The sequence below is a fragment of the Gobius niger genome, assembly GCF_951799975.1.
Source record: "Gobius niger genome assembly, chromosome: 19".
Classification (NCBI taxonomy): domain Eukaryota; kingdom Metazoa; phylum Chordata; class Actinopteri; order Gobiiformes; family Gobiidae; genus Gobius; species Gobius niger.
In genome coordinates, this window is record NC_136870.1 from 26027690 (window position 1) to 26039075 (window position 11386).

The 11386-nt window shown below is 43.7% G+C and overlaps 1 protein-coding gene across 2 annotated transcripts; it reads left to right on the forward strand.

The window, feature by feature from the left end:
- The first annotated feature begins 213 nt into the window (after positions 1–213).
- Positions 214–9828, forward strand: srsf2a (serine and arginine rich splicing factor 2a). 2 transcript variants are annotated; one of them, XM_079577289.1, is made up of 3 exons: positions 214–818; positions 6822–7102; positions 9553–9828. In XM_079577289.1, the coding sequence occupies exons 1-2, from the start codon at positions 430–432 to the stop codon at positions 7084–7086; spliced, it is 654 nt and encodes a 217-aa protein (XP_079433415.1). In that variant the 5' UTR covers positions 214–429; the 3' UTR covers positions 7087–7102; positions 9553–9828. The 2 variants fall into 2 exon arrangements, with proteins under 2 accessions (XP_079433415.1, XP_079433416.1); XM_079577290.1 differs by lacking the exon at positions 9553–9828 and adding an exon at positions 7491–7878.
- The last annotated feature ends 1558 nt before the right edge of the window (positions 9829–11386 follow it).

An 11386-nucleotide genomic window follows, 5' to 3' on the forward strand; every position in this document is an offset into this window, starting at 1 on the left:
CTTTCATTTCATTGGACTTCCTTGATATTTGCCGTTTCCAACAAAAGATTATTTTCTTGAACGTATCTGTAAACAAAGTTATGATGTGCACTGCGGCTCCATACCGGCAGAGGGCACTTGCCAACGAGTAGCCTTTAACACAAACAGCCAATCAGAAGCGCGTCTTTCTACTCTCAGCCAATCAGCGTCGTCCAAGGAGAGAAAGAAGAAGGAAGAGGAACCCGCCCGCCGCCATTTCACGAAACAACAGCGAGGAGATTACAACTGAAATATCACGGAGTTTGCGCTAGAATTCAACCGTTTGTCGTTAATTTACACGCTTTTCCACAAAGACAGGCGTTTAGTATTGTGTTGGGGGGAACAAAGGCTTTTAATTTAGTGTTTCCTGACGTGTATTTGTGTGTTTTGTGCTCCGCCAAAACGGCGAACATGGCCTACGGCAGACCTCCACCAGACGTGGAGGGGATGACCTCGCTCAAAGTGGACAACCTCACGTACCGGACGCTTCCCGAGACCCTGCGCCGTGTCTTCGAGACGTACGGCCGGGTGGGGGACGTGTACATCCCGCGGGACCGCTACACGAAGGAGAGCCGCGGGTTCGCCTTCGTCCGCTTCTTCGACAAGCGCGACGCGGAGGACGCCATGGACGCGATGGACGGGGCGCTGCTGGACGGGAGGGAGCTGCGGGTGCAGATGGCCCGCTACGGCAGGCCCCCGGACTCCATGTTCAGCCGAAGCAACAGCAGGGGATCGGCGCCCAGGAGATACGGAGGAGGTGGAGGAGGTGGTGGAGGAGGGTACGGCCGCAGGAGCAGAAGGTGAGGAGAGGGGGACCGGGGGGACAGTGGTGTTTGGGTTAGCTGTGTGTTCTATTGGAGCTAACTGCTATGCTAAGGCTAGGGTTGCCGCCAAAGAGCACATGGCGTTCCCTGCAGAGATAACGCTATGTCCTGGCTCATATTACCTGTTGCCCATAGCTTCCCCTTTTCTATATTATTGTGATAGTTTCCCATTGAAATAAGCTAGATTTTCTCACTTTTACTTTACTTGTATTGCAATTCAATTAGCTGCGACGTTTTTTGTTGTTGTGGTGTGTGAATGTGGGTTTTGCTCTTTTAGCCACATCACTTTACATCACTACCAGTGGCCAAATTCCCGGTACATCACCTACTCCTAATATTGGCAGCACCAATATAATAGTTTTACATGCTTACATGGAAAGTGCAGAATGTGGGTCGGAGTATTGCTGCAGTGTAAAGGGCGACATCGGTGCATAGTAGAGCGAGTGGAGCTCCACAGTCCCACCCACTTCCGGTCACGTGTCGGGGTCCGACATAAAAAAATCCCATGTATTTTTAGCATTGACTTTTCGAGTTTAATGGCACGATGCCGGCTAATCAGCTATACGCTAACTATGACACGTGCACTGGTATGTTACAAGAAAAACAAACTGCTTAAAAATACGACAAAAGTACTTTTATAGTTTCGCAGTTAATTACATTTTTGACAACTCTTCAATTTTACCAGTATGTTTCATGTCCGTGAGTTAGCACATAGCTGCTTAGCTGACGCCGTGCTGTTAAAGAGGTGGTATTATGCTTTTTTCAGTCACATAGCACCAGTCTATATCACACTACAATGATGACCAAACCTTCTTTTGGTCTGTAAATGCAGAATAACTGCCTTGTATAAAATGTCTCTCTCAAAATGGCTGTAGTGAATGTCTTGAAATAGGCCTCTGTCTCTTTAACCTCATACCCTCTATTTATCTCACTTTTCCGAAAATAGTATTCCCATACTTTTCATAATTAAAAGCCTTATACAAGGTTTAAAATGCAAATTTTGTTCACAGCTGGGCTGTTGGGGCTTGTGGATGTTGTGGATGTGAAGTTTTGGAAGAAAATAATTGTGGGCAAGGAAAATTGTGGTCCATTCTCAACAAATTTGATTTCCGCCTAATAAAAACAGAAAAAAAGGAGCAAAACATCTTATTTTTACAGTAAACAAGCAAAGTTGCAACCTAAATTGTAAGTAAATCCTGTCATGAACATTTGGAGCAAAGTTGGTGCCTATTCAACAAAGAATTTTACAGTTTTACAGGCTTAGAATGTAAAAAAATCCAGGCGGAGACCAACTGTGCCATTTTGGCACAGTTTGGCACAGTTTGGCACAAAATTTGAAATATGGAATATCTCAATGAAAATGAAAATTTAGGATGCTTTTACATATTTGGTCATAAAAATGCTATTTTTTCCCCAAAAAAGTAAAGACAAAATTTATATATTTCAGCACACTTTATTTATAAAAACTATATATAGCAAAAACACACACAAATGTAATAAAAAGTAAAATAAAACAAAAAGTTCACCGAGCATCATGCCAGGCGACATAACAGTTTTTTTTGGCTGTCAGACACAGAGGTACCTGACACTTCCTGCAGTACACAGGGGTCTTTACTCGTTTGTCCCCTGCATCAAAGCATCTCTTGCAGTACTTTCTCTGGGCCGTGGCATCCTCCCCATAATACACTGGCATGCAGGTATTTGGCCTTTCCTCAGGGGTCTCCTCAGGGGTCTCCTCAGCATCTGCAAATTGGACCATTTCCACAAGCAGTTTCTCCCGGAACTTCTTTTGTGTGAGTGGTTTTGTCCCATCAGCCTTGAGTTCAACCAGGTCCGTGTGTATTATATGGGCATTTACCACTGCGATGTCCAGGAAGTGGTAAAAGAATGTTTTATACCACTTCATTGTCTTGTGGAGGACAGAGTAGTAGCCAATAAGGGCGTCAGATAAATCAACACCGCCCATCGACTTGTTGTAATCCACCACAGCATCGGGACAGGGCACTTGTGCGGTCTTCCATTGGCCTTGCTCCTTGACCTTTCGCTTGACCGATTTCCCACTGTATGCACCATGAACAGAGGTGCACATCGTGACCTCCCGTTTGTCCATCCACTTCACAAATAGCAGTGGGCCCTCTCGAATCCATCTTATTTCACCCCTCGCTGCTTTCTTTGGGAGGTCATTCAATGTAGTTTTGGGGAAACCAGAACGAGTTTTTCTTATTGTGCCACAGGCACCCGTTTTCTTCTTTGACAAGTCTTTGAACAGGGCTGGACTAGTGTAAAAATTGTCCACAAAAACGGTGTAGCCTGAGCCAAGTACGGGGAGTAACATCAGATCCATGACTGAGGTGTAACTTAGTCCATGTTCGGAAACAGTGTTGCTCTTGCCGGTGTATACAAAAAAGTTCCAAGTATATCCGTTTGTGGAGTCTGCCAGAACGTACAATTTATAACCCCATTTGGTCGGTTTGTCCTTGTGGTACTGTTTCATTCCACTTCGCGCTTTGGATGCAACCATACGCTCATCTATTGAAATGCACTTGTGCGGATGATAAAATGACTGACAAGCTGTTACAATGTCCGTGTAAAGTGGCTTGATTTTGAAAAGCCTGTCGTACTGCGGTGTGCCCTTCTTGCGCTCATTGTCCTCGTCTTCCAGGGGGTTGCTGAGGTGCAGTGACCACATGATGGCTAAAAACCGGTCCCGGGACATTTTGTTCCTTGGGAATGGGAAACCATATGGGAAATCTGTCCTCCAATAATCGTGTCTTGCGGTTGCGCTGACAAGTCCAGTGAACAGCAGTATAGACAGGACAATGTAAAACTCCCTCAAAGTCAATGGAGTCCATTTGTATTTTTTTCCTGCCTCCTTTTGCCTTTCAGCATGAATGTTTGTGTTTCCAATAATTGTTTTCACCGTGGCACTGGCAAAAAACAGCTGGAAAAGCTGCAGGACTGTCCATGAAGCGTCTTTGTCCAAAACAGGCCCTGTGTCTCTCGCTGGAACAAAACGGCGTGGATTGGGTGCAGTGTCCTCCTCATCACGATTTTTCCACCGATCACTAGGAGCAGATACTGTGGCAGCAGGACCTGTTCTCTTCCTCCCCGTCTTGCTCTTGGAGAGTGCCTTTCGGGGCCTGACAGTGGCTTCCTTGGAGGGGGGGGCAGACACACTTTGTGTATTTGAAGGAGCACTGAAAAACAAAAGGCAGACAGTCACTAATTTGCATCTGTATGCAATCAGTTGCAGGCAGCTTTTCCAACGCTTACCTCTGCTCTGCGGACGACAGCCTTTTGGACTTTCTTGACACTGGGGCAGAGGGCGGCTGGTACTCCTCATCCTCATCTTCATCTTCCTCTTCTTCCTCTTCTTCCTCCTCCTCCTCCTCCTCCTCCTCCCCACCACCACTGCTGTGAGAGGAACTCACACCTTGCCCAGTTGAAGGTGTGAATGTGTCTGGAGCCATACTGCAGCAGGAAGACAGACAGTCACTAATTTGCAAACAGTCTATTGTATACTGTAACAACAACAATGTCAATAATCACCTCTGCCTTTTGGACAATACACGTCTCGCCCTTTTGTGCACTGCTCCTTCCTGAGGTGTTGACTGTAGAGATGGCAGACTTTCTTTTCCAGCACTGCAAAATGCACACGTTATAGACAATGACTCATTTGCAATGTGTGAGTTTATGCTAAGTACTACAAAACAAATTAGACCCTCACCTTGTCGAAGCAGCCAGGTCCATCTGCACTCCAGATGGACCTGGCTGTGGTGATAAAGGTCTGCTTGGCACACCAGACTCTTGTTTGCCATCATCATCACTGCTGAGGAATAAATAATACAAAAATATATGTTCAGATATATAATAAATAATAATAATAAATAATAAAATATAAATATAAATAATAACACAAATAGCACTTTACAAATCATGCATGACAAACTAGTACTCCCACAAAATAGCAATACACTTGTCTGTGCATTTTGTTCTGTCAGTAAAATTTATACTAAAAGAAGAAAACAATTACCTCTCATCTGGTGGATACTCGTAATTTGAACCGCTGGCTGGCTCCAACAGGTCGGACTCGTCAGAAGACGAATCATCAAAAGTATGTTCAAACTCCATCTCACCAAGAACAATAGCCCGTGTCTCCTCAGCCGTGTACACCCTCTTTTTCCCTCTAGAAGCCATGGTGTGGTGATAAAATGTAAAAAAATCTGTTCGAAAATACTCTTCTGCCGCTTCCCCGTGCGTCATGCGCTCTGCGCGTAAAGAGTGGACTGAACTGGCCTCTTTACGCAGCCTGCTAACACTGCGAAATTTCAACCAATCACGGACGTCGATATGTCCCCTGAAAGCAGACGTTCGTCTGCACCCAATGAGATCACCCATGCTGTGACGGACAGCAGCTTTGGCGAATTACAGGTGAGCAAACATAGACACAGCGAGAGCTAGTGTGAGTCACAGTTTTAGCGCGTTGGCTCGCTGTGCCATTTTGACGGGGGCTAGCAGACCCAACATGGCGTCCATGAAACAGTGTTTTCACGGAGAGCACCCGGAGTACAGGCTTGGGAGTAAAAGTTTTACCGCGGACGAAAAACAGCCAAAGTAAGTCAGCAATTGCATGTTTTATTTTCTTTTGCTGGTGGATTTTCTGCAGTTTGATGTGGGCTCTGCTGAAAACGTTTAGTGCTGTGCTAACAAGCTTTACACCTATCGATTCAGTGAGTTGTTAGCTTTCGTTTGCTGTATAGCTTTGTGTGCTGCTGTTCGTATTGTGGGATGTCAGCCCTCAGATATTAGTACTTGGTCAAAAGGTGCGTTCTAGCCATGTGTGTGCTTTATTGCCTGGGGTTTGAGCGGTGTTAGATTGATTTGAGTTTGAAGTGGATACTTTTGTAGAGGCGTCTCTGCTCGACATTTTGACGTATGATAAGCGTGTGTGGGTGGAAGCGGTAGCAAGATACGAGCGTTACATTGTACCACCAGGGGGCTAGCCCCCGCGGGCGGGGGCTATAGGTCTTGTGGAGTTAAGAACCTCTGAGCCTTTCCGACACGCCCCCTCCACACGCTGTCTGTGGCATCAGTGGGGAGGGGGTTCTGCTGAGGAGCAGTGGTTGGTTACTCGGCTGGTGACGAAAGCTCGGAGGCGTCTCCAGGAGGTGGGGGCGTTCCTAGGAGGACTCAGGCAAACCTATCCCTAAAATGGCCGCCATCAGAGTTTTTACAGATTACTCAAAAATACGTGAATGTGCCAAGGCAACACTTCAGGCATGTTTTTAACGAGGGAATGACAGAAAAACATGATGTAAAGCTTGAAAAAGTCGATTTTGCATAATACCCCCCCTTTAAACTCTTAATAGTTGACTTTTTCAAAAAGTCAATGCTAATAATACATGGGATTATTTATGTTGGACCCGGAGCAAGGGCACGACACTTCGCCCACCATGCCTGAGTGAGAGTGTAAATGGTTGACTGTTTCCTTGATATAAAGCGCTTTAAGTGCCTAAAGTAGGTAGAACGGCGCCATTAAAGGTGACCATTTGTGTGACAGTTGCCTCTTACACTTTGTGATTATGGATCTTTGAGTTTGTGAACTAAAGCCTTGTGAGAATCCAGTATGCTGCATAGATTACGAGACATTTTCTTGTTGGGTGGGAAGAAAGGCAGACAAAGGTAATTAGTCTATTTGAGAATAGTACTGGCTTAAAATAACACAATTCTAGCCCTTGTCTGGCCCTCTTGACAAGTTAAAAAACTCAATGTGTGGCCCCTGCCCCAAAAGTTTGCTCATATCGTGCCCAAAGTCTGTAATCAGTGGCATGGGTGGGTAAACTTTGGAGAGTCCTGTTTGTATGAGTGGTGATTTAACTGCTGCCGCACTGTAAAATCATTGTACCGAGACACGAGGATCAGGTTCTTTCTCAATAACATGGTCACACTGACGCTCATTTCCCCCTCTCTCTCTTTCAGCCGCTCGCGCAGTCGAGGACGCCGACGACGCAGCCGCTCTCGCAGCAGGAGCCGCTCACGCTCCCGACGCCGCTACTCCCGCTCCAGGTCCCGCTCTTACTCCAGGTCCAAATCCCGCTCCAAGTCCAGGTCTAAATCCAAATCTAGGAGCCGTTCCAGGTCCAAGTCTCGCAGCAGAACCCCGGCCTCCAACAGGGGCTCCAAGTCCCGGTCGAGATCCAAGAGCAGGCCCAAATCGCCGGAGGACAACGGCACCGAGTCTTAGGCCACCCCTCAGCCAGGTATCCATCAAATACACCGTGAATCTGTCCGTGACTGGGGTTGTTTTCCTCTCAGAGCTACACACAACAGTTTAGCAAAAGACCGAGATGTCTTAGTCAATATTATAATTTACACTGTTTCTACACAAGTTAACTAAACTTGACAGACATTGGTTTATATCTGCTAGCGTCGGTATTGGAAATCCATAAACACTTTCCTTCTCAGACCATTATGCAGCTTGTACTCAATTCAAAGTCTTCACTCTAAATAAACACTCAAAACACGTATAAAGAGACACAGCAATGTTTTTACTAAATTGCAACTGGAGACGGGAGGGTGGCAGATTATTAAACAACACGTGGGAGGTGTCTGCTCTGGTTTGCTAAACGCTGAATTCTTTCCTCCAAGCTGCTGGTGGAGCAGAGTGGAGCAGGTGGAGGAAGGGGTGGTGTGGTGAGAGCAGTTAGTGACCTGAGACCTCCTGAGCTGAGCGGGGGGTCAGGAGCAGGCTGGTGTTGGTGTGTGAGGTGATGATGGTGTGGTGAGGTACGTTCATGGGAGCCACAGGAAGGGGGCGCTGCACTGGGACGCCCACAGGTTGGTTCTGACATGACGAAAACGACGGGCTGTCGCGTGTCCCAAAGAATAACATTGGGCCTAAAATTGAGCCCTGCGGCACACCACAGGTAATGGGGGCAGAGGAGTAAGTTAAATGATGTCGTATTGTCAAAAATGGTGATCCTCCGAGTCTCAGACCCACCTTCAGCGTCTCATGACAAGCAGAAACTCAGTTTCAATTTACGAGAACTTGTAGTTTGGGCGTTTTAGACGGGGTGTTCTTGAGTCTTTTTAATTATTTGGACCAAAATGGCATTCAAAGTCATTAATAGGCATTTAAACAGGCATTACATCTTAAGTGTCTGTGATAATAATGCCATTGGCCTGACTTTTAATTAGGGATGCACCGATACCAGTATCGGGTATCGGACCGATACCACATGCTTGTACTCATACTCGTACTCATTCATGAGGTCCCGATACCAGAAACCGATACCATTTGACGTGCAGCCAGCGCAGCTACGAGGCGCAGCTACGAGGCAACTCTCAGCTGAGGAGAGAAGAAGCAACAAACTGGAGAATTGTTTAGTGTAAATCCAATAATCCACATAGAGCTGACTTTATTACAGACTGCGCTCTCTAAATCAGAGTCTGAGCTGGATTTAACCAGAGCTTAATGTTGTTAGAGCTGCAGCGTCTGCAGTGTTTACAACATACAGGCTAACGTTGCTAACTCGCGGCTAACAGTTTTGGTCATTCTGACGCCGTTTTAAGCCCAGGGGTTTATTCATCTGAGAAACTAACCCAGCGACTAAAAAGTCCTCAGAAAATCCAAATTAAAGACATACAGCATGTTTATATTGAGGAAAATGAGCTGCAGCAAAACAATGAAAACGCTGTAGCTTCTCGCTAAGTTACTACAAACACACGAGAAAATCTACAGGAGCTGAAGTAAAGTCGAAAAGAGACCATTTAAGTAACGTCTCAATACTATTGTTAAATGAAAACACATACATGAATAAAGCTCAGGCTTTGGGAGCTTTAGGACATGGGCTTTTCTGTCTATGATGGACAGTGCAATAAAAATGAAAAATTATATTGAATGAAAATAAATAAATGGCATCAGCATAATTCTAATATAACTGAAGAAAATGCCTTGTACTCGTATCGGTATTCGGTATCGGCAAGTACTTAAATCAAAGTACTCGTATCGGTTTTAGAAAAAGTGGTATCGGTGCGTCCCTACTTTTAATTACATAGGTTCACGGAAAATACAAAATTATTGCCCAAAATGTTAAATTTAAGGCAAGTTTTCTGTCAGCTTATCTCATTTTTGTTGTTGTATCCGATTTACTGAAAAATCCTAAAATCCCTTCAATCCTCTATTTGGGGTTTGGTTCCTCAATCTGAAGTAATAAATGCTTAGATCTATTTGGGTGGACTTTGGGGCATTAGAATGTAAATATTACCTGATGCTACTTGTATAAGCCCCAAACAAACTATAGTTAATATCTGTATGCAGCTATTACCTCAGAAACTGCCTAAAACCATCATCGATGATCATTTAAAAACGTTCGCCAAGGCTGGGCAGTAGTTTAATCCTCAAATTCCAATCTTGGGCTTTTTAGTTTGAGACTGGCTTTTGGTTTTATTCCTTTTTAAATGAAAATATTGGTGGGATACGTATCAACTTTGTGCTACATTTCCCTCTCGACTGCTGTAGCTGCAACAGAAGTAGCTGCAGTTTATTGAATCGACAGAAAACGAGGCAGTGAAAGGGGGGAAAAAAACAACTTCTAAAACTCGTGTGTATTGATTATGTGCCCAGCCCGGTTTAGTCTCGTCGGCGCTTGATAAACCGCTGAAGCCTCGTCTGTTCCTTTTCGCTGACTATGCCCTCTCTCTTCCGCAGAACTCGCCGGACCCCGGGGACGCCATCGATTTTTAAACATGACTCTTCAAACCACACTCAAAGGTTATTGAAGCTTGGTCTAAACTATTTCAATCACCACATTGTTGACTTGATTTCCACAAAACAAAAAAAACAAAAAATTGTCAAGTGAGAATATTTGAAGTTGTTGCTTTCATCTTTATTTCAAGATTTACGTTGTACTTGTCAATAAACCTTTTTTGAGTTATTTTATCCCTTAAATGTAAGACATGATTTAATTGTTTCGAAGGATGTCCGTCAGAAAGAAGGGTTTTCATTTTATTTTAGCTCCTTTAACCCCTTAACTCCCACCTGAACCGAGCACATTTTCTCCAATTTGGCTTTACCCCAATCCAAAAGCTTTCAAAAGGTTTGAAAATGGCGACAGAACTGAGACGAAAAAATGACAAAAAATGTGACAAAAATTTGACAAAAAATGTGATAAATATTTGGGGGAAAAACGACTGAAAAAAGTGACAAAACATTTACAAAAAATTACCAAAAAATTTACGAAAAAATATGATAAATATTTGACAAACGACCGAAAAAAGTGACAAAACATTTACAAAAAATTTACGAAAAAATGACAAAGACAAAAAATGACCAAAAGATGCGATAAATATTTGACAAAAGTGACCGAAAAAAGTGACAAAAAATGACAAAAATGTGATAAATATTTCACAAAAACGACCGAAAAAAGTGACAAAACATTTACAAAAAATTGACCAAAAAATGACCAAAAAAAAGACAAAAATTGACCAAAAAATGCGATAAATATTTGACAAAAATGACCGAAAAAGTGACAAAAAATTACAAAAAAAGACAAACGTGACAAAAAGCGGAAAAAAAATTACAAAAAAGTTACAAAAATAAGTTGAATAATGAAACCAAAAAATGACATGAAGAAGATCCATTTAGATGAGTTTTGTAGATCTTCGCTTTCAAATGAGGCGTGTCCTACAGGATTTGGGTAAAGCTGAACTGGAGAAAATGCTCTCGGTTCAGGCGGGAGTTAAGAGGTTAATAAACATGGGTGAATATGGAGGTGTAATTAAAGTGTACATAGTCAGGACTCCATGTAGCAGCCTGTTAGCATTGCATTTCCTGCTCCTGTCTCTGACTCTAACCTCTGTGTATTTTTGTGCACTAGGCGCAGAGTTGGCGCAGTGTTGGCGCAGAGTTGGCGCAGTGTTAGCAGTAGCAGATTTGGTGGTTAATGCTGTTTGGTGCTGAACGCGATGCTGCCGGTTTGTACGCTGTGCCAGGTCAATCTTTTCTTTCTTTCAAATCTCTCCTCTCCCCCCTGACTTCTCGGACAGGCGGGTTTCCCACGTGGTCGAGCTGATTACGCGAGGGAAGCTATACCGAAAGATCTACATCTATAGTTCTAAAGCTCCCCAGTAACTTTACGTAAATAAGCAGGTTTCATACCTGAGCTGACAGACGGCATCTCCGGAATCGCCCATATATGGTCATGTTTGAAAACAGTTAAGGGGGAAAACAATTGAGAAGAATCTAAACTTTCTCTAATTTTTCAAAAACTACTTGCTGAATTACGAAGATAGTTTTCTACTAAATGAGGATAAGACATGTGCAGGAGCTTATAGATGCATAAAAAAACGGAGAATGCTAGCATGATGCCACATGTTAGCGTCGTGCTAATGCTATCGCTGACGTTTTTTCACTTTGACTGAACAATCTACTGTGAATAAATATCCATATGGACCCGATTTCGACTTCACTTTATTTGTATGTGAAAATAAGTTTATATTTCACCAGAAAATGGCTAAAAAAGACTAACTGAATAACTGTTTCC

Coding starts and splice junctions, on each gene's coding strand:
- srsf2a (XM_079577289.1), top strand. CDS start 430: ATGGCCTACGGCAGACCTCCACCAGACGTGGAGGGGATGACCTCGCTC. Junction 819..6,821: donor TACGGCCGCAGGAGCAGAAG/GTGAGGAGAGGG, acceptor TCTCTCTTTCAG/CCGCTCGCGCAGTCGAGGAC.